At 41.2% G+C, this 24661-nt stretch overlaps 1 protein-coding gene across 2 annotated transcripts in view; it reads left to right on the top strand.

Moving 5' to 3' along the window:
- The window catches only part of cdh8 (cadherin 8), a 99834-nt gene that overhangs the window by 28709 nt on the left and 46464 nt on the right, over positions 1–24661 (top strand). For both annotated transcript variants that reach the window (XM_073464418.1, XM_073464419.1), the window contains exon 2: positions 8702–8996. In XM_073464418.1, the coding sequence (XP_073320519.1) occupies positions 8702–8996 (295 nt within the window). The remainder of the gene's footprint in view (positions 1–8701; positions 8997–24661) is intronic.

Below are 24661 nucleotides of genomic sequence, written 5' to 3'. Positions count from 1 at the left end.
TTGCCTCTCTTAGCAAGATTTTTCGCATCTGACAGCTGACAACCAGCCAAGTGATTGCTGTGCAGTGTTCCTACAAAGTAGATCTGTCACTGAGGAAGCTTGAGCACCAGTGGTGCTTAAGAAAAAGATTGTCTGCAAATACTTTGTAGTTTTGGTTTGATGGGAGAGTTTCACACAGCTTGACCATAACATCACCTCCCATGCCAAGTAAGGTTTTTGTTCCAGTGCCACCTTCATAGACTGCAAAATCACAGAGGATTTCCGAGGAAGAACAGCAGTCCCAAACTTTCAATCCCCAATGGTGGGGCTTGCCCTTCACGTACTGCCTTATTGGGCTGTATGTTCCTCTGAAGGACACCATTTGCAACAGAGTTGTGCTCTTCTGGGGTGATATCCAGGCATTGATTGCGAAACATATCCATAAAAAATAATAAAAATAAACCAATTACATTAAAATGGGACCAAAATAGGATAGTATCATTTTGTTTGTTTTATTTACAGATATGCAAAAATTGTTTTGTAATATATTTTATTAATAACTAAATAATTTGACATTAATCTTTGTTTATATTTGTTCAAATGTACTTTGAATTGAACAACATTTATATTCATTCAAAATAATTGAAACAGTGAAATTAATTGAGCGTCTTATTACCATTTTTGTTATTGTGACAAAGAAGTCACATCGGGCTTTCCATGACTATTTTAAGGCTAAAATATCGATGTGACGTGTACGTCACATCGATATTTTCATAACTTGTTTTATATTAATTTGTTCAAGAAATTTGGTCAGAACAGGTTTAATGTAATACAGGACACATTATGAAAGCATTGGAATTGTTAAATGGGTTTAAACTTACCTTTAGTAACAAAAAACAAGCTTTTTGAAATGATCTGTTTCCTTGACTTGTGTTACCAGTCACACCGCCATTTTGGGGACATTACATCCTGTCACAGTCACATGACCACCACACCAGGATGTTTTGTACATATCGCTTAGGGACATAATGATTTATGGTCAAGCATAAAGCTGTATGAGGAAGATTTTAGGACATTTAAAATGTTGGTTACTAGCATGTCCTTCTGGTGTTTTGGGTTGCATCAGGCACACGCCAATGAACAAGCTGATTGTCTACTGCTGTTTTGTTCTAATAACAGCATGTAATGAGCGGGTGGTAAAAATCTATACTGAAGATTGCTTGCATACAGGTCATTCTTGAAGTGATAGCTGATGTAGCCGCCAGCGCTGGATGTATTACGCAGAATTGTTTTTATTTTGCCATTTCCCCTTCTCTCTGTGGGTGACACTGTATCCTCTTATGATTAAAATGCATCCTCCCATGCATCCACACTCACAAACAAAAGGCTTTTCATGGGTGGCTAAATCTAATTGTGTACTGTAAGCCTCTTGTACTAAAGGTAGCTGCTTTGACTTTGACTTATTCTCCAGAAGCAATAATGCGCCGGTGGCATTGAAACCAACACATGTGCCATTGCTCAAAGTGCAGGGATGGACATGGAACACATTAGCCCTGATTGACCTTGGTACAGATTGCACACCAACCCAGGACAAATTGTCTCGTTTTTTTCTTTTGTCTCATTAATTCATGATTGTCCAAGAGGGAAATAAAACAGAATAAGCGTGGAAGGCGGAAGCTTGTCGATGCTTCAGTTCTTTGTCCAATAAAAGAAAAAAAGCTGCTTGGAGAAGGTATACGACTTGGACTCTCTGTACTGGTTGTAATTACTGTACCTTTTCTGAGTGGGGCTGCCTTCAATTACAAACCGTCACCTTTGCTTGTGTGTGGGTCATGACACCATTTCTTTCCCATTGTCTCAATAAAGGCAGTGTCTGCAGTGAGAATAAATGAACAGGAAAACATGCAAGGTACTCTTTCCCCTTTGGCCTTCATGAATACTGCATTTGACCCCCAAAAAGAGCAATATTGATTATTGTTCTATTGCAACCGAGGCCCACAAATCCCCATGGATTTTATTACTTTGTGGCCACAAGAGAACAACAAAAGATAGCCTAACCTTTAAAGAGTTTTATTCCTACTGAGTTATGTGCATTATTCCCAACAGAAGTAAAAATGAATGAATCTTATTAGACCTTTACTTAACACCTTTATATTTAGCCTCATTTGTGTTATGAAAAATTAAGAAGCCTACAAAAATTTCGTGCCACAATATTTCTGATGAGACCTTTATTTCCACTCTTCCAGCACCACGGATGTTCACTATATGGTTTTCCTCCAATAAAATCTGTCGTTGTTCACACCAGAAGGGAACTTTTCTGTCCAATTTGATAAACCGCTATGCGCCACTAGACAGACTGGAGGGAAAATGTTCCCAAGAATAGCTAAGTGTATCATATATCATGCATTGTACCATCTGTTCCGTACATTCAAAATGTTATTGCAATATTTAGAATTACAGATTATTCATGTAGGTGTAATTAACAGAGTTGAAATCCAACAAATGGGATTCATTTCGAGACATGTTTGAGCAGAGTCTATCTGGAGTAACTATTTAGGCTACAGTTGCCTGAGGCTGTACAGATGGGAAAAAAATGGTAGCTCTAATTTTACCAGTTTTGGCAATGAATTAGCCCCTGTTGATCCCTCATTGCAGTATGCAGCCCTCTTGAATGAATTCTTTGGATTCGCTCTGTGAGACTGGGTCACATTGACCAGATGAGGAGAACTGGGCCATAATATCTGACTGAACTGAACAGAAGTGGTTAACATCTGGCTGTTACAAAAGGTGCTATGTAAACTAGTCCACACGCTACATGGCCTTGGGGTTCCCATCAATTTTACATAACAACATGCTATCTGCTACATATTTAATGTGGTAGTTTGCATCTGTCTGCTGCAGTGTGGTAACCTGGTCTGGTCGTGCAGCCTCTGTTAAACAAGCTCGTCATCTTCGCCACGAACATGACGTTTAGAGTCAACACAGTGATGCATTATACAGTTTAACACTTTCATACAGCTCTATGTCAGATTACATCATTTGCTACATAAAGCAACATCCAATGCTTCATATTATTTTAAATAACCATGGTGGGAATTTACTAAGCACCATGGTTGAGGTGCCTTCGCAATTTGACTTGAAAAAGTACTTGTGCAGTTCTTTATTCGAGTATTTCCATTTTATATTTAACTTATTACCCCACTACATTCATCAGATAGCCAGTCACTTTTCAGATTACAATTTTATATTTAAATAACATAACAACCTTCCAAATATAATACATTGTTAAATATTAAACCAGTTGTTGCCAACCATTCTGGCTTGTGAAGTTGGGCCTCTTGTCATATGTTTCAGATGTGTATTAGTTATTATCAGTTTAACCAAATATGCATTTCCCCTCTAAGTTTTTAGATGGTGTAATTTGAATGACTATTTTAGGCTTAAAGAGGTCAAATTATGCAATATTTAACTAGTTAACTTAATTTCTCCCATGTGCATATTTTTCCGGTCTTTTTCCAGAGTTGCAAAGCTATTACATCACAGCCGCGTGATTGGTCAGTTGCAATGATGGTCCCGGAGCAGCATTAATTAGTTCAAGCGGTCGGGAGCCACTGGCCTAAACTCTACTTAAGCAATACAAATGTCAAGAAAACGTACAACTTAATCAGTTATGTGTTTTATATGTGTTGCATCAGTATTACTAATCTAATAATATCATATATAATAATATATCAGTCACAGAGGCCATTTATCATGTACTATTAAAAGTATTTGTTTCAAGTACTTTGATTTTTGATGCTTGGTTTTCTCATAATGCTTCGATTAAACATACATAATGCTTTTTAAGTGGAGTTTTCAATGCAGGAATGTTGTTATATTGTTGTAGCGGTGACTTTACTCATCTGAACACTTGTCCCTCCTCTGAAAAATAGTATTCATAATGTATGTGTGTAAATTTGGCAAAAGAAGTGACCACTGACCTTTTCTGAGGACTAACAGGGGACGATTGTGGAGAAGAAAGTCCGACGTACTGTGTGCAGTCTGTTCTAGCAGACAGTAGCTGACAGACTGCATCACAGTGACAGCGTCTCCTCCCTCCTGCTCCTTTCTTCAGCCTCCCTCTTCTCCTCCAGTCCTACTGGTTACATAAAGAGGAGGAGCACACGTCCCATCTATCAATTCCCTGACAAGAGCAAAATCATTAGTTCGCTCTGTAGGGCTACACTTAAGTATATGGGGCCCGGGCCAGAGGCGGGGGTTTGGGGGTGGAAGTTGAATCTGTAGAATCTTCCTCATTAGGGCACAGTGATTGTTCAAGTGATTGCTGTAAAAAGCTCATCTTGAGCAGGGACTGACATATTTCCTCCTCCGCTGACAAGATGAGCAGTCCCATGCAGCCCCTGATTGGGAGTTGTGGTTGGCAAGTGGAGGTGTGCATGTGTGTGCGCGCCCATGGGCGTGCACAATAGTGTTTCTTCAGTCAACCAAGGCACTCTTTATTATTCTGAGATGCAGCTTCAAAATGCATGGATGTCTGTCGTTTCAACAGCGTCTGAGGCAGGAGTCATAATAACTTTCTCAGTCTGTATACACAGGCTGCATTATTTCCTCTTTATGATGGATAATGTTTACACTGATACAATAATACAATCCCACTGTTTACTTTGGTTACAAGAATGAAACATGATGGCTGTAGTATATTTCAGTATTATTCGGTAATCGAAAGGCTTTCTGAGACTTTACAGCCAAGAAAGGAAATTAAAAACACTATTAACATTCTTACTAGACCAATTCAAAAATGAATATGAGCATTTAGCTTTGAGCTTTGAACGACCTTCACCCTGTGCTGAGAATACTGTATTGGAAACTACAGTCTGTATTGTAGCACGTAATCATCTTGAATACTCTATGTTTTTATCCATTATCTGCTTGTTTCCTGAATGTCACATTCCATGTCACTGATTGTTGGTGCTCTTTTAGTTGCCCAGGCAACTCAGTTAATGATAGGGACCTGTGACAGACTCCCCACCCTCCCCCCTTTAAGTAATTGTATCTTTGATGACCATTGCACTCCAGTGCCAAGGCTGTCTAAGAAGTAGGCAACAAGGGCATTTAAGGAGACTTCTCCGTTTTGAGAAGTGCAGCTGGTCACAGCCAGCTCAGCTCAACTTTCATGCGGAGTCAAGTCTAAAGTGGCAGTTTCTCGCAAAGTCATGATTTATTTTCCAAAAGAAAGCACACAGTGTGCCATTCATGTGAGGATTTGTTCACCATCCACCTGTAGTTTTTGGTCAACTTGTCAGCCACAGTGCAATCTGGCTTGCACTACCTAATGTAGACAGCCATTTAAAGAGGTAACATAATAAAATGTTAAAAGTTTCAGCTGTTCACAAAAAGAGGAATTAATCCCTTAAATCAAGGCAGTACGTCTGTTGTCTGACAGATATGCATTGGCCTTGCATTCATGTAGCTACATTTTAATTTATTTTTTTCTGTGCACGGTGCTCGACTCGCCATCGGTTTAATAATTGTACAAAGCACTGCCTTGACACCACTAGTTTAGAGAGCACTACATATTTTATGTTTAATACTTATACTTTGTCTAATACTTTGTCACTTGTGATACTTGCAATGTTTGAAGAACCCTCAGTTCTTCTGTAACAAGTCATTTAGATGATCTAAACTGCAGGACAAAAAAATGCTGCTGGAACGGCCTGCCCAAGGATATCTATATAACTTACCTCTTTTTCAGGTTTTTATGTTTTTAATTTCTTATTATCAGCAAAAGCTTCAAACTCAAACCTAAATCCATTTCATGACAGAAGTACTCTTTCATTCATGTAGTTACATGAATTTTTATACAGTATTTATTCATCAAATCAACATTAATGTGCTTGACAGTTCATCTTGACCTTAGAAACACCAGTGGGCAAAACAATGTAAAGTTCCATGTACCAGCTTGCTCTGGAGCGCTGGCAGTACAGATCACTCATTCTCTTAGCAGTGTGTATACGCACATGTGTTCTGGCCCACAGTGAAGGACCAAAGACCATCAGGAACTGATGTCCTCCGTGAAACAAGAAGAACAAGACACAACAATCAGTAGAGATTAAATGCTGTCTGATTTCCATGTGTTTCACTGTAATGTAAATTACATGTTTTGGCTGTTTTAGCTGCCGTTAGCAGCAGATGTTTGTAAAAACGATGCTTAATTGATCAAACTAGTAACCACAATATCCCCAGACTCCCTTATAAATCATCCAATTTTAAGACTTGTTGCGTGAGGAGAAACTTAACAAACTTTGCAAAAAACCACTAGGGCAAATTCAAAATAATTGATATCTTTTTGTAAATTCGGCTCTAAATGATATGGATTAAGTTGTTTCTTTCCTTGTCAAAAGTGTCAGTTTGTCTGTACCAGCCTGACTGCTCTGTTTCTAAAGTGCCTTCAGTCTGCTTCCTCGACTTAAGTGCGTCTTGCCTGCCAACATTTAGCAACTGCTTGAACAAACTGTTACAAGTGATTGCCCCATTTACACTAAATTTATGAAAGAAGACGACATTTACTCACAGTAAACATGTCAAATTTTACAAATACAGAAGGCAGTAACCACCATAGTCCCCCGTCCCCAGACTCCCTTAAATCACTCAACTTTGTGAGCAGTGAGTCAGGACAAACTTTATAAACTTTGTGAAACACATGTTGAAGGTGCAGTATTTATTTTGTTGTGCATAAAACATTATGATCATTTGTCCAAGTGATTTACATGTTAATCTGCATAAAGAGTGGCGAAGTTCGATACCGTTACCATTAATACCAGGTGCAAACTGACTCAGAGCTGTCCACTTGTGATCAGATCACTCAGGAGCGACGTTAATACCAGGTCTGAATTCCCTCCGTTTGACCATGTCACATGGTCACATGAGCCGACTGAGTTTGCACAGTTGCCATGAAACTGTTGCTAAAGCTTTCCCAGACTGACTTAAAAGTGGAGCTTGGCAGATAATTTTTGACCTTGAAAACAGGTCTGGAAGGAACAGATTTATATTTCTACATGATTTGTGCATACATTTATACATGGGTGACCTCCCCTGACAGTATTAGTGCCAAGTGAAGAAGTAGAGTGTCAGTGCCTAGCACACCGGGATTAAATCATTGATGCGTTGCTAAAAATATGTAAGATATATGCCACAACCAAAACCAATATGCAAGCTAAAATACTCAATTTGCCCCCCCATGAGAGAAACATAGACACATGCAGTCATATAGCTGCAGGCATAGAAGTCACACATAGGATTAAAAAGAAAAAATGACAGACCATCATTAATTTGAGCTCATTTAAAGAGTTTCTCAGTGTGCAGGATGTTGCGAGGCATTTGTGTTAATGAGCTGCATCATTCATGTGAAATGATGGCACAATTAGGAAAACAAAAGTGCAAGGTGTGACAATTTAAGTGAATGTGCTTTGTCAGTGTCTGCAAACAACACCTCCGAGACAGTATATGCATAAAAGCCAGCTTATAAAAACATTGCGGGGGGTTTAGAGGTCGGGATTTGCACCGGCAGATTTTTACCGCGCTATTCTGCACCCTAACCACGCTCCCACGGGAATCTCTGTTGAAACACTGTGGCAGGAAATGAAATTAAAGCTGCTGAATACAGATGTTTTGAAGCATGCCTGCTTGTGTGTATGTCTGTGGCTGTGTATTTGTGAGAGGCATGCATATTAACAAAAATACAAACTGAAAAGAAGAGGGCTGCCAGCCGTGTTGGATTTGTAAATGTTCTACTCAGTGCCTCCCTCCCCCCTGCTCTGACAGTCATTCACCTTGGGGATCAAGAGGCTTATATGAAAGGTGACTTACAGTAAAAGAAGCGCTCCCTCTGTTTATGTGAATAAAAGCAAAGTTCTCTGCTTCCCTCGTGTGCTTCTCTTCTTCTCTGACCTCTTTCTTTCTGCACCGCTGTATCTCCTGTCCTTCCAATTTACCTTTTTAACTTGAACAGCAGAAGGTTTCACCTGTTCTTATGTGCACAGATGTTTCAACCAGCCTTAAATAGCATTGTCAGACACATTAGTTACACTAAGCCCATGCGGCGAGTGGGAGCCAACCACTCAGCCTGGCATGTAATGCAGCTTCAGTGAACTAATGAAACTGTAATTACAAAAATAATGAGGAACATGCAGTATCGTCCAGTAACTTTGGGGCTAGTTATTTGTGAGCATGAATCATCATGTGCAGAGTTTCCTCTTTAATTTATTATGGATTCTGATGCTTTTCTGTTCTCGCCGCGTTATGGAATGCACATTTAAAGTGCTTCTGCGTTCTGTAAATTTCAGACTGTAGGGAGCAATATCCCCCCACAACCTGTGTTTGTATGATGTATTTGCAATGTATAACGAGGAACAATGTAGGCTAAGGTCCATTTCCTATGCTACTTATAAAGTTATTTTTCCCAGCGGACCTCATTTAGCAAAGTGTAGGCCATGTTGATCCACGTTTAGTATCCCTGCTACACTAGTTGTCGCAAAGCGCAGCAGCAAAAACAACACATTACAGTCATATTGTACACTTAAATGCATTTACATGGCGAGAACTTCAAGAATCTGCTGAGCATATCAACTTTGCATTCATTAAAGCCCCCCGTCTCTGTTTACACAGTGGGACCAAACTGAAAACTTAACTTTATCTGTTATTTTTGTCTTTCTTTTGATTGCAGTTACACACAGACTTGGATGTGGGCGGCAAGAACATCAAGTACGTCCTAGCAGGTGAGGGGGCAGGCACCATCTTCGCCATCAATGAATTAACAGGCGACATCCATGCCATGAAGAGGCTGGACCGCGAGGAGAAAGCAGAGTACACACTAACAGCCCAGGTTGTTAATGCTGACACAGACGAGCCCTTGGAGCCACCGTCCGAGTTCATCATCAAAGTCCAGGACATTAATGACAATCCACCGCAGTTCATTGAAGGCCCGTACCGAGCCTCTGTTCCAGAGATGTCTGCTGTTGGTAAGTCACAACAGACAGACTTCTTTTCAGCTCTCTGCCGCATGCGGCAGCCTAATCAGAGTGTGGGATTTCAGAGACGGCTGATCTCTAATGGGCTATCGCATGAAAATAATGAGCGAATAAGAACAAGAGGAAATGAGTGTGCCTATTTACATGCTTGCTTGCTGTGAGTATCTTGGCAAATGAAAATACAAAAATGATAAATCAAATCAAATCACCAGAACTTCACCCATAGCTCAGTGCTGCAGCTGAACAACTGGTGTAAGTGTCAACACACTCTCAAGGAGCCTGTGTAATGCAAATGTCACATCCTCTACAAAACAGCCCACTCACAGAGGTCCAAAGAACAAAATGCAAAAACATGAGCCAAACAATCTTATGTTAGAGGATCAAACAGCTCACCCTATCGGGAAAGCAGGAGTGTTTCGCTAAAACTCTTTCCAACACGACATGAATTATAATGAAGCTGAAAAAATCACCGTTAACACATATGCTGCAGCAACATCAGTGTATGTAGATACGGCACTCAACCTTTTGGCAAGCATAAAAAAAAAATCTATTCTCCACTTTGTCTGGGTCAAAGAGCACGCCATCTTCTGATGAGGAGCGTTTGGGAATATGTGGAATTTTTGTTGCGTTCTTTAACATTTTCATGTGTGCAGTCAGTCAGTTATGTGATATAAGCTGGTGATCAAATATTTATGGAAAATGTTAGAAAGCTCACAGTGTAATATTTTATGGACACAAAAAACTGTGGGGAAGGGAAGAGAAGCAGAATCCATTTCCCTCATTTTGTATCAGCGAATTGCTATTTGACCTTTTTTCTTCTTCACACAGTATCGGGGCTTTTACTACAATCACATGGAACAGACAGATGACAGATGGCAAACTAAATAAAATGTTTTATGGTCAGAAAAATTAGGTGAGGCCAGCAGAGATATGTGCAATAGTAACGGTATATGATATTGCCGTCCAAACATAGAATATTTAAACTCTTTGCCCTTCTGCATAAGGGACTTTACAACCAGATGTCACATATCCTCCTCACACAAGAGTCAAGATTAATTTAATTGTCATTATCCAACAAGATTGTATAATTACATTTGTTTTAATTCCCATGTTACACAAACCAAAAAACAAAAACTATAGTCTGATTAATAAATGATAATTAAACTATCCATGTGTTGAGGATGAGTTCAGGAGTGTCACAGCCTGAGGAAAGAAGCTGCTCTGTAGTCTGGTGGTACAGCAGCGGATACTTTCGTATCTTGTCACATGGCAGCAGGGTGGACTGACTGTGGCTGGGGTGGGTGTTGTCGTTCAGGATCCTTTGGGCTCTGTGCAGACATCTCACTTCATCAATATCATTGAAGCTCTGTAGATGGTACCAGTGATGTTCCGGGCGGTAAAGCCTTCCCGCCCTGCACAGCCATGCCAGTTTGTGATGTGACAAGAATTAGAGCCTTTTCTGTGCTTTTTTTTAACCAGGGCGGGGATGTGTGAAGACTAAGGATGCAAATTTTAAGCAAATTTTTTAATTGATAATCGGTGCCTGAAAAATGTATTATTGCTTAATCATTAATAACAATTACTTTAATTGTGGTGCTCCTGTCTGTCGGTCTTCAACAACCAGCCCAATAAATTCCAACCCATATAAAGGCACTAAATTGCTAAAATGTAATCATTTCAGTTTGGTCAGCATGCCTCTTTCTATTTTTTAAATTACAACTTACCTCTATTACTTGTGCTATGTATTTGCAATTTGTAACAAGATACTTTTTGTGCCTGTCACTTACATTTGATCAGTTAAATTTGACTCACTGATGTAGACAGGGATGTGTGTCTGTGCCTCCTCTATTTCTAAAATCAACAATCAGCTCGTTGGTTCTGTTGACATTGAGCAGTGAGGAAACACAAGGAAAGAAAACATTGATGATCTGGACAACAAAATGCTTCGTCTCTCTGTTCCTCTTTCACTGTCCATGTTCGAAATGAATGACTAACCTTGCGTGTTAGCGAGAATTTATATTAGAGGTGCAAACAGCAGTTCCAGAGAAAGATAGTAGATTGACAAGCCCCATTCAAGTTTGTCTTATACCAATGCTTTGGGTTGGTAGATCAGTTACCGACCAGGACAACCTGGAAATCTGACTCAAGAATCACCTCCTATTTTGTCTTACCGTCCTGCCATTCCGTCAAACTGTCTTTGTTTTTACCGTTCCGTCCAGGAGATGTTGTCTGTCCGCCATCTGCCTGAATCCATGTGAACGCAGAATATACAAACCTTACTATTGAAAAGTGTGCACATGGATCGTTTTTAATTCAAGATTGCAGCATTTAATTATAATCATAGAGGATGCAGAGCAGGCCGAGTAAAAGCACAAAGGGCTTGCATTTACACTCACAAACTGTTAGCACCACTCTGTCACTTAGCCTGACAGCACTGACTGATGCTAATTGCCACAGGCTACCACTCTCCAATCCCCCACAAACTCACTGGTACACAAACCACTGCAAACACTTTCAATTTCACTGTATGCTAATGTATTCATATATTCACATTCTTATTCCATCCATGCATTTAAATGACCACCGTGTGATGATCACATAATTCAAATGTATCGCTCATGTGGGACTGGCAGAGGCCTGTACGCGGATCACTGTGCTGTTTTATTCGGAAGAGCCTCCTCACTGACCCTAGAGCAGTAGGAGTCTTGTAGAAAATGTTTCTATCAGTAGCAGGAAGGAGATCAGTGTGTCTTTATGCCATTTTGACATTGGAGGGGTTCAGCGGGGGTGCTGAGGTCTGTTGTTGGGCGGTATGTGCTTGTTATTGTGTTTCCTCATCGAGCTCCCTCTTGTTACCTGTCACGACGCTGACATAACATGCTAGGGCAGATGGCGTGAGGTATGTAATGGAATCTGTTCGGTAAATCCCATCTGTATGTTGCATCCTTTGCATCAGTTCTTTGAGGTAATGGTGATTTAGCCTCAGCCTCTCATGATCATTGTGGCTGATTCCTATTTGCTGCCGGAGCCGCTGCTTCAGCAGAAACAAAAAGGAACAAAACACAACGCAAAGTAATCCATGTAAACACAGAATAACAGTGAACTCCTTGTTGTCTGAACTCTGTTACTTGATCCCCGCTGCTCATTGTTTTGGATTTCAGTTGAAATGTACTGTTGCTCTCCAAGGGTTTTTGTCGGTGCAGTGCAGCGCAGGGACAGCCATAGTGATGGGGTAGAGAGCAAAGTGGTAGTTGACAGCACTCTGTGATTTGCCAGTGGGAATAATGCATAAGAAATGGAAATCGGCATCTCTTTGTTGATTGTTGTTCCCTTTTGTCACTACTGATTAATTAAACATTCAGGAATGCTCAGTTGTTTGCTTGAAAGGCTTTTCTTTCAGCGACTAGTTTTCCTCTTGTTAAGTTTTCATGGGCTGCGGCATTACAGGAAGAAATCAGATGCTCTGGACAAACAAACAAATAAGTCACACATCTATCTCGCCTCATATTCGTAAATCACCGGTTTTCTTAACAGTGGTGTTTCATCTTTATCGTGGTGAACTGAGAATTTTGTGCAGGACTCAGTGGATTACTGAAAGTGTGCTGAGCAGTGGATAACTAATTAAGTCCATAGGACAGGAAGTAGAAAATAAATGGATGTTGGTGCATATGAGCAAATCTCCACCACAACGTGAAACCGGGAAGTATTCAAATGTAATTATGACACATGCTAAGAGAGGCCGCATCATCAGCTATTGAGTTCAGACAATGCTGAGTGTGCTGATGTATTTCTGCCGCCTGCGACTAATAATCAAAAATCTAATCCGGACCATAGCTGGCCGGTTCTCATGACAGTGTTATCCACTTACAGAGGTTGTCAGTTCCACTCCAGACTTCATCAATGTCTTACCGGCTCCTCGCTTATCAAGAGTGTATCCGCACCGTATCAGTGAGACCAGGGACAAATATCAACACCCACCTTTTATCTGTCAAGGACTACGGCTAGATAGAAAACCCCCTCATTGAATGTCACCATCCCCCATAGGAAGCGGTCCCCACAGCCGGATGAGATATGTGACATGGGCCACTGAGGTCGCCATGTTTCCTGTGTGTGGAGGAGCATAGAGGTTAATGGGAAATGAAGGAGGAAGACCTTTTGTTCTTCCTTTAAAAAGGCCAGTCGGATAAGATGTGTGGCTTTCTGTGACTTTTCTGTGACTTTCATTTCCCTGAATGGCTGAGAATGGAGGTGTCTACCATTTTAATTGTTTAGCGTACTCTCCAAGTACAGTGCAACAATGAGAGGAAGTGGAGAGCAAAGGTGGCGGTTGTGCTGGAGGAGAGACGGCCAGTCTGAACAGTTTGATCTCATTAGCGTAAGGAGCCGGGATAAATTGGGTGTCAGTTGAGATTTCGTGACCGCTGTGCTTTGATTACTATAGTGCTGATGACAATGAGAAAAAACATGCATCTCCAAAATATAAACTGTCCTCCCCCCAAAGACAGCCATATAGATTGTCTGTGCAAACAGCTTATTATGATGAAGAGACAGATTCCACATAGGGAGGAGGGATGGGGCGGATGGATGGATCGACACACAGTATTTCACCCGTGAGAGCGCTGATTGTGTCCCTTGTGAAAACAAAAGTCAACGTAATATGTAAAACATGGATATGTAAGTTAACTTAACATATCATGTACATTACCACATGTTTATGTTGTTACCACGACCATAGCAATCTTAAAGGGGCTATATGGAAGAAATTAAACTGAAAACATTAAAAAAAATAAAATCAACACATTGTGACATTATGATGTCTATGTATTGTGTTGCAGAGATATGTACTGACGTTAGCATGCTAACCAGCTCTCCTTGGGCCATCCCTTGTACTGCCTTTTTCACAGATGCAGTAGTGCTTCCCAAGAACTGTGAACACACTTTGATTTGCAAAATTGGTGGAGTTACCCTTTAACACATTACCTTACGCTGTTCACTTTTCTTTTAGCTGTGTTGTAGACTCTTTGCACACTTACCTAATAAAAAAAACTCCTTTCCTAATAAATAATACCCTACTGAATGAATATGTAGACCATGTATTAGTCAATAATAGTCAGAAACAAGAACGTTATGATTATATGACTCTTAGATGTTAACTGTATGAGATATTAACTAGTATTTGCTGCTGCAAAGTAGTATATAAATGTAATTACTGTGAGAGAGGGTTGTGTGGTGTGGAGGGTATCTCTGTGTCCATAATACACATTATACACACTTATTTGATGTAATATTAATATAAATCATTAATTAGTGCAGCTTTCATCACATATGGTATTGTTTAGGTTATCTAATTGATTTTGTTTTGTGTGGTTTACAAATCCATGGGTTGTTTAATTTCCTCTGCCTCTAACCCTCAGGTAAGCAAAGGACCATGTGATTGCTTCTTTTAATTGAAGATTAAAAATTAGAATCATTATCTATTAATTTAATCAAATTAATATTTGATATACTCAACCTCTCAACATCCCTCCTGTATTCATAGTTTCATACATATATTCATTAGATAATTATGTTTTACTGTCACTTCAATTAAAAGAGAGCTTGTTGCTTATTTGTGCAAGTCTGGCATGATGAGAATTCTAATTCATTTGCATGGATTGCACAGATCTCACAGGATTAGTAGATCCTGTTTCCCTGTTAATGGGGTCTTCGACTTTAAGGGCAGTACAAGCTGACAAATTCCCCCCGTATGTCTGTCGACCATATGTTGGAATTATGAGGCTCTGCTACCCTTCTGCAGCTAACAAGGGGGTTGTGATGTAGTTGGAAATTACAAAGTCTGCTTGAAGTAATGCTTCAGGTAATTAGGAGGAGGTCGCTAGACCATCCTCCCCTCACTGAGGGTGGTGCGAATGACAATAATTGCTGTGCTGCGAAACAAACTTGCTGAAAGTTGTTTTGCGGGATGGAGCTCATGTGAGAGATGCCCCAGGAGTGTTAGGCTGCGTGTGCTTCATTATCAGGGCGATTAATAAACGGGCGCGTAGACAGATGGCCCATCTCCTCTTCACACGGGCCGTGCTCTCTGAAGCCCCAGCAAAATGAATACCTGTACGGAAGCAGGGATCCTCGCCAAATGTGTCAAGATCTGCTAAATTGGAGTGCAGACATAAAATTTAAGTGACATTAATAGATTACCTGGAGTTGATTTGCATTTTCAGAGTTATTATGGGTGTGGGTAACAGGACTAACAGGCACAGCCGTCTATGTGGGGCTTTAATGATGTTTCTGATTACGCTCTCATCACCACCAGCAGCTGGGAAATAAGTAAAGGCTTGTCATCACGGATTTGGACGATAAATGAGCAGACTTGATCAAGGGGAGACGTATGGAAATGAGCGAGATGCAGACCTTTATCAGAGCTGATCGTCTCAACATATAGCAGAAAGCTCACTGTGATCCCAGATGATTTAATGCACACACAGTTTTATAAGTGATACATAATCCTCAATTAGTATCACATTATTGAATAGTGCTGTATGTTTTAACCAAGCATATATCTATCTATCTATCTATCTATCTATCTATCTATCTATCTATCTATCCACATTCTTCACTTATTTTTTTCTTCACATTGGCATCTTTAAGATCAATACAGGGAGAGCTGAGCTATTTTAAGAGCATTTCATGCTCCACTTGGGCCAGATGTTCTATAAAAATCCCCTTCCTTGATATACCTAAAAATATTATTGTACTATGCTGCTCTCTCAGTAAATCTCAAACATATCTAGCTCTTGGAAAGTCTGAGTCTGAATGTATTAAATGCAGTTTAACTTGAATAAAACCTAGCAGTATTTCAGGGTCACAGCAACCCACATAAGTAAAAGAAGCACATTTATAGTGCATCTTTTATCTGGCATTTCTCTGTTGAGCTTTGAGCAGCGAGCTAAAAGCGAGGGTGTCTGGTGTTTGTGTCTCTCTCTTCTCTGATCCTAGACTCTGGTCTGCAGCTTGGCAGATGGACTGAGTGGCAGGGGGCCCCTGGCCCTTTAACATAGTGGGCAGCTGGGCCAGCGCTGGGCCGGGACACATCTGACAAGCACGCTCTTGGGCTGGGCAGGGACGCGGCAGACCGGGGCTGCAGTGATGGTGGTGGGCGGCTCACAGGCTGCGCTAGGGTGAGAGGGGGTCAGAGCAGTGAACCTGGCCAAGGCTCGGACTCTGTCTAACTGCCAGGCGGCGCGCATGCCAGCCTGCCCTTTTCTGTGGCCGTGCTAAATGGGGATAGGACAGGCCTCCGAGGCAGAGAGGATTTAACTGACATGCTGGAGTTTCTCTGTAAATAACCTGCTACTCCTATCTATCTCACCTCATTTGGCAAGAGCTTCTGTGCTTGTGCATCTGTGTGTATGTGCATCTTTCTGTGTGACTTGGTTCATTTGTAGGCTTGTTTTTATTCACACGTGATATTTGTCACCTGTCAGTAACCCAGTATATCTTTTTTTTCTTTGTGTCTATCCATTCTTCTTCACTGCTCCTGTCTTTTGCTACACCCAGCAGCTGAGAGAGAGTAACTGCTAATTCAGCATCTCTTTGTTTCACACTTAGACATTGTATAGCCCATATAGGGAAAATAAGGGAAAGTTAGATATTCCCTTGCTAACACATATGTTGTTCAGGGGTAAAAAATAAAAATAAAAATAACGACACATCAAAACATACACACGCACAGTCACAGCTGCTCAATATCACATACAAATGTGTATTACTAATTCATCAAATGTTATTTATTATCCAGTTTACCTCTGAATTATGCATGTAACATCATCAGTCATTGGTTTAGATACAGTAATATAAGCCCTTTAGAGCCTCCTGGGCTTTATTTTTTTTCTGGAACATGCAGGCAGACATACAGGAACAGGCTTTGCATGTCAACACAAGTGAATCCAAACGCACACATGCAGATCACAGCATAAAAGTGCACATGTGCACTAAAACACGTAGTGTTAGCATAAAGCCACCATGCAGTCGTAAAGATGCTGTTCAGGTGTAATTTGTGCCTGTTCCCCTGTGTAGCCCGCAGAGACGCACTCTCTTTGTAACTCACTCCCTCTCTCCCTCTCTCCCTCTCTTTCTCTCATTCACACACACTCCCCCACCCCTCACCCCCACCTCCCCCCTCGCTCTCCCTGGCTTTTGCTCGCCACCGCTCTCTTTTGCTAAGCTAATGCTCTCTCTCTCACTCTTCCCTTGAGGGAGAACAAAAAGTAGCTGGCTTCTAGGTAATGAAGCCCTTCAATGTGATCTGCATAAGATTGCCTCCCTTGCTGGCCTGGCTGCCTTGCCCCGATGAATAGCAAAAGACTCTCAATGAGACTAAGGACAAAAAGCAGCTTTCTTCTTCGCCACAGTGTCGTTTCGAACATAGTTGGCTCTTTTTTTCCCCTTTTTATGCTGCGCCCATGAAGCAGCAAAGAGAGCAAAATGAAAAGGAAGGAGCTAAATAACAAACAAAGTTCATGAAAGGGAAGGTAAATGAGAGCGCGTGTGCGTGTTGTTGTTTCAGAGCATGTGCGCCCGCCTGTATTCATAATGACGAGGAGACGGATGCGAATGGCCATGGCTGTCACAAATGCCACCCTCTGTGTTGTCGCGCTGAGTGGATGTGATTAAATGGATTTCATGCAACAGGGTCAACCTTGGTGCAGTGGGACACGGGGGATGTGAAGGTTAAAAAAGAAATCTATTTGTCTGAATTTGTTGTTTTTAATATTCATAAGGCTGCAGCGTTAGACTTGATACATGGAACAGGAACACGTAACTTGTCACGTACCGGGTCACTGTCCTGTTTAATTAAGTGTTTGTAATGAAAGTTTTTGCAACCCTGAAATGCATGTAAGACTCATCTTTCGCTGTCATACTGTCACACACTGCTGATCATTGTATCAAGGTCAGTTAATCAATCTCAGAGTGAAAACAAGGACACAGCATCCTCCCTTCAGCAGTACTGCAGGGGAGGAAACAGACTGATCCTGGTTCAGTGTGTCAGCTGTAATTCCTTCTAATGGTCATTGGTGGGCAGACAGGCTTAGTGTGGGTGAATGAGTGAAAGAATAAATGAATATTTGAGGGAGTTACTTTCTGAAAACAAGTCAAAGTTTGTGCAGTCTTTCAGTCAGACTCAGTCGCACACTGTCTCCATGCAGAATGGACCTATACAAGCTAACATTGTTGTAGCTAAAGCTGGCATAGATGTATTGTTAATGGATCCACAAATAATGAATACGCAGCTAATATGATATTGATTAGTTGCTTTTGTCGTTTTTTTCCAGCAAAAATGCCAAACATGACCTAGCTTTCTCCGGATGTACAGATTTCAAGCAAAAAAATGTAATTACTACAGCAGCAAAGGAAGAAGTCATACCATGAGGTGACATAACATAAAGAGTGAAAACGTCCACACAAAGAGGACGGGTGGACAGATCAGTCAAACAAACACCAGACATTTATCCCGCAGCCCGTAGGTTGTGTCCCGTGTAAAACCAAAGGTCAACTGCGAGCTATTTTAACTTTGTGACGCATAATATAGCTTAAGTTATTCATGTAAGTTAAGTTACCTAAATAACATACTTATTTTAACACAAACAGCAATGTTTTCCTAAACCTAACCAAGTAGTTTTCTTGCCTTAACCTAACCAAACTGCGACTGTACTATGAAGGTCCAGTACACCTGCTGCAACAGTAATGTTGTTTTGGAAATGGCTTTCTATGTCATCACTGGCAATCGACCTATTTGGTTGTTGAGGTATGAGGATGCGTCAGTACACAAATTAAAACATGTCACATTGGGCTTTAGGAAATTGTAACAGACGTTTTTCACGATTTTCTCCCTTTTTATTGACCAAATATTAAATCTACGAATGGATAACTTGAGAGAATAAAGACTAAATCAATAAATAATAAAAATAATTGTAAGTTGCAACCTTCAATGTCAGCACCGTGGGCTTTGTACTTGGCCGAAACGGGTTAGCAAAGCTTTTGTAATCTGTTGGCTTTGATTTGAATCTGGGTGATCTGCCATTGTAAGGCAGTAACAGAGGCAGCTTGTGCACAATAAAAGAATCATTTCACACTGTGAAGGGAACATTTATTATGAGAGCTTTTCATTTTAAAAGACTACTGCATCAGTGTAGCATTGTACTTCCATACAGTTGGGAACTTGAAGGCACAAAAAAACAAATGACAAAAATCGAAGCAGGGGAGACCACGATATCCTAATTTAGCTCCAAGAAGCCCTCCTACAATTCCCATAACGCAACTTGATAGAGTCTTTTGTTACACCCACTTGCCTGGAAAATGCCCACATATTTTGAACCTTTCTCTGCGTAATGTAGGAATTCCAACACAGTAAAGCATGGCCTTGACTGTGTCATTACTTCAGACGATGTACAACAATTCACAGCCACAGATGTGCACCTGCAGTTTTTGTTTCTCACTGCAGCATGTACCGTATATTATTCATGTAATCCTTTGCTCCACATTCATGTGCAGCTTAATAGAGCTTGAACCCATTTTGACAACAAAAACATCGTCACACTTGTGATGGTAATATATTTTTTTGACGCGTAGACGACAAAATATGTATGTGACAGAGGAGGCTCAACGTGAGGTAGCTCCGCTGGTGTGAGGTTAACACTAATAAAAGGCATGTGTCATTAGAGCACTCCGTACAACCTCACCTGCCTGTGAGATGAGTGAAGTTTGCTGCCAGCTGCATTCATTAGGCGTGTACATATCACATCTTACTGGAGATAGATCTGGTGCAGCGCGGCTGAAACAATCATTTTCTCACTCACTCAGTCGTACACTTAATCACTAATTGCCTGTTGGCCCCTTATTCTACAGATGACACACAGGGCTGGGATCATTTTCTCTCTGCCATATCACTGAACTCTATTATTTACTCTTACATAATGTTGTTCTGCGATGTTACAGCTGAAAGGTATAAACGTCTGGAGGACTTTATTTCTGATGATTGACACAGGACACATTTTATGGACTATGTGCAGTCGTGTCAGTGAATCCTATGACTCTCAGAAAGTTCCAATTCAAAGATTTGTGGAAGTCATCTAACTTTCCAGTGTGTGTGTCCTTATCAGCTGTGTTACGGATCAATCAGAAGTGACAAGGAGCTGTTTGAAGCCGTGCTGGTGAGTGGGAAGTCCTCCACGCATCATCGCTATAACCGGCAAAATGAGGAGGGCTCCGATTCGCGCCTCTGACTTGGCAAATGCTTACTCATATCTGCTAAGATGCCAGGATGCTTTCTCATACGCATTCTTCAGCACACAGCCGTGGCTCACCTATTAATTATTCAAGAGGAGGATTGTGGATATTTAATGTTGTGTTTTAGGGCTTTTTTTCCCGTGCACTCTCCCTGCTCTGCATTCATCCCTCTTTGCTCCTTTGTGTCTCCCTCCTACTGCATCTTGTATTGTGCGGCACGTCACTCCCACTTACGCTTTGCTTTTTTCAAAAAAAGAAAGAACTTTTGCTCAGTGGCTCTGCAGCCAAAAGTCAACACAAATGCGTGTGCGCTCCCTTTTCATGCTTCAGGTGATTTTACAGTGTTGAGCAGCAGAAACAGGATCCCATGTACTCTCATTCCTCTATGTCTGCATTATTAATTGTCTGTGGTACCAACCGTAGCTATTTGGACCCTGCAGGCATCCAGCTCTCAGTACCTAAAATTAAAAGCGGCAATTGCATCCCATTGAAAGACATAATAACACTCTTTAAAAGTTACGTTTTGCTCCCACTAAAGACTGTGTAGACTTAATTTAACTGCAAGGGAAGCAAAGCAAAAATGACATTGAAACATAAAAGGGGCTTAGTAAATGTCTTTATTAGCTGTTATTTCAGCTCAGTCACCAGGACAAAAAGTTGGCGGATAAAGTTCCTGCAAACTTCTGATATGTTTGTATGTGTCATAGGCTATGTACCATATTGGCATCTCAACAAAATGCGTTATATCACATTCACAGTATATGTTTAGGGCCTTACTGTCCCATTGGGTCAGGGTTAGGGTTAGAGGGGTTGGAGGAGATGGTGTTGGAGTTACAGGCATGAAGGGCTCTTGAGTAGGCACTGCTTCTCAAAACAGATACCACAAGATTTATTCCATGATTTAGGACTTATGCACAAAAGCCATTCCTGTGCACATCCAAGTCCTTTCCACTGTAGGAATTCTTTGGCCACCGGCAGTTCAAGGTTGGGGAGGGATCTGGAAAGTTTCTGTTAAGATGTTTTGTCACCATGTGGTTAATTGGGAGCATTTCTGCATGCGTATGACCTCAAACGTGCAAAAGCATAGCGGTTGAGAACAATTAGGATTTATCAACTCTGATTACATACTGGTGCGCAGACAACCGGCACATGTTTGATGAATACAGATTTTTTTAAACAGTTATTCTGGTAATTGGATTGTTTTGTTGTACGTAGTTAAGTGTGTTTGTGTTTGATTACATATTGAAGTGCCTCCAGCCAAGATTCATGTGCCACACTGTGGCTGGTAGTGGAGGGGGATTGGTCAGTGCAACATAAATGGGGGTGGAACACATTCATCAAGGTGGCAGAGATTTGAGACTGGAGAGGCCCATCCAATCACCAGCAGAGAATAAAGGGGGGAGGCATAAAAGTCCATACAGCAAGGTCATTTGAAAAAGAAGCTGATAAGACGAAAGGATCAAATCTCCAGTACAGGCGAGGCCCTCCTCTTCATGTCCGTCCCCATTAACTAAAGCCCTCGCCTGGCTCGTACAGTCGCTGCCATGCCTCAGCTGTCTGATACAATGAAGGGAAAGTTAAAAGGAAAAAAAGAAGAGGACTTGTTGGCCATGCTTTTATTCTGTCATCAGAATTTATGTCCCTGCATGTAATTGAGTTTTTTTTTACATTTTCTTTATCCCTTAGTTCTGCTCCAGGTACTACTTTAAATGTTCTGTTTTTATTGTATTATATTGCAGACAGATACAGGTCCGCAGACAGCTACAGGTCTGCAGACAGCTACAGGTCCGCAGACAGATACAGGTCCGCAGACAGATACAGGTCCGCAGACAGATACAGGTCCGCAGACAGATACAGGTCCGCAGACAGCTACAGGTCCGCAGACAGATACAGGTCTGCAGACAGCTACAGGTCCGCAGACAGATACAGGTCCGCAGACAGCTACAGATACAGGTCTGCAGACAGATACAGGTCTGGCTGCTGTGTGTGTTTCACCCCTCCTGTCTGGCTGTCATGAGTGGCATCAGACAGCCTTCTTGTGTTCTAGCTGTTTGTGTATTGGAGCATTGGCAGCTGTATTGCTCTCAACACTGTGGTATGGATTTAGTCAGTTTGTGGTTTTACCACAGTCACAGTCTGGTGTCCACACACACACACACACACGCACACACTCATAAAGCCACACGCACTCCCACGCACACAGTCAATCCCACAGCAGTTTTACTATGTCACACTGGGGGTTGCTGTGTAATTGGGTGAATCTGCTCTCCAGCACGCTACAGAGATAGCCCTTTAAAATTTCACTTCACTTCTGGGAGTGTAAACAAACCTTGGGATTACTAGGGTTGTAAATCCACATTCCACCATTCCTGTCGCTCTCCTCCTCTGTCATTTTTGAACCTTTTTTTTTTTTTCTGTTAGCCACCGACTTTGAGAGTTCAGGGCTAGGTGAGGTGTTTGCTCAGTATTTGGAGTGTTTGTGCATCCGTCTGTCTTCCTGCGTCGTACGACTGTCAGAATGTTAACAAGTGCATAAATGTGTGTCTGCCTCCGTCGAGGATACGAGCGCATGTGTGTGCCGGCGTGCGTCGGAAGGTGCGCACCGTAGGCGTGTATTTTAGCATGTCTGTCATGCGGACACTTTATGTGGTGGCATGCGGCTTTCTGTCTGTGTGTTCTCTGTGATGGATTGCTTGTCAGACGGCAGCATAGCACCGCTCTCACCGGCTGACGAAGACATTAAGTCACCAGTCACGTAGTACGTTTCAACATTCCTTGGGAAAACGCTTTAACCCTTCTCACTCCAGGACGGCTGTCAGATGACAGAGTGTATTACTTAGAAGGTGCTCTGCGCTGGAACAAACGACGTGACTGGATTCAGTGGAGTCCAGTGTCTTAATGCAGTTGTGTGGGAGGTGGAGGACCTCTGTCACACGGTGCCTTTAGATGGGCCAATTGCCGGGGTTATGGGAAACAGCTTGTCACTGAGACGCTTCAGGTTGGTTTTTTTTCTCAAAATTTTACCTCTACAGGCTGTAAGAATAGAAAATATGTAATTGACTGAGAACATCTTCTTGCACTGCAGCAGCGAGAGGGAGACGTTGCAGAGGGAGGGATGGCAACGCTTCTCTCCAACTCTGTCCTTTGTTTTTAATGCAACGTCATCCCCAGTGCTGGTGCTGCCCCCAGAATATGAAAATAGCACACTGGAAGAATGTGAATGTTCACACTGGCACCATAAAGAAAATTCACTTTTCCTGGTACAGATAAAAACACCCCTGAGTATTACCTGTAAAACTATACTTTTGGAATGGATGTGGATCACTACAATGTGTTCATGTTATGAAAATGTGTTATGCATTAGTGTATATTCAAATTTATATAATAACAATGATTTTTTAAAATTTTCTGTTACATTTTCTCAGATTTTAGATTATCATTATCTTTCCCAGTGTTTAAGTCACAATGACATAGAATAGAATAGAATAGAATAGAATAGAAAAGAAAATGCTTTATTGTCTACCTTTTGTGTGCTAAAGTTAGAAATTTGTCTTTGCTTGCATGTGAAAAACACAACATATCACAGTCAAAACAAGACACATTAAAACACACAGAAGCATGACAGCATTTACATTAAAAAGATCACCAGATACTCAAGGTATGATTAGGTACTGAATGTTTAGATTAATTCATTATTCAGCTCTGAATGAGCAACAATCGTTATAGAACAAGTCAGCATTTATGAAAAGAAACCATCCTTGGTTATTATTTATTACAAGTATAACACTAAAAGACTACTATAATATAATCTGCTCCATTAGGACTGTGTTGGTAACATGAGCCAAAACAACCCACCAACAGTCATCTGAATTAGATTTAAGTATTTCTAAATTTTGATTAGCTCACGCAAATGTGACGTAATCCCTTTATAACCTAGCCCCGCCCTTTTTCTAACCAGACTACAGACACCTCTCATGTGAAGTCCAAAAGAACTGCTCTCAAATTGGCAGGCTATTCTGTGTTCATCTTGGACCCCAAAACTCGTCCAAAGGAGCCCAAAAATAATCACAAGGTACGTCAACACTGCAGGTTAAAATTACCTGCCTTGACTCACCGAGGCGAAAATATCTCTTTGTCAATTTTTCAATAATTTGCTCATGTTGTTCTCCTGTCTTGAATTGGCAGGCCCTCTTCCCTTTCTGCACAGTGCTGTTTTTTGTTTGCTTGGATATGTTTTGCTCTTTTTTCTCCAAACTGATGTGGCCTAATGGCTTCAATGGTGGGGACATTTGCAGCTAACTTGCTGTGAGAAGCTCAGACTTGATAGACCAGCAGGCAAACTGCACAGTTTAAACAAGAATATTCACAAAGGG

This window comes from Pagrus major, chromosome 4 (genome assembly GCF_040436345.1).
Source record: "Pagrus major chromosome 4, Pma_NU_1.0".
NCBI classification, from domain to species: Eukaryota; Metazoa; Chordata; class Actinopteri; order Spariformes; family Sparidae; genus Pagrus; species Pagrus major.
This window is presented reverse-complemented; position numbering and strand designations above follow the sequence as displayed.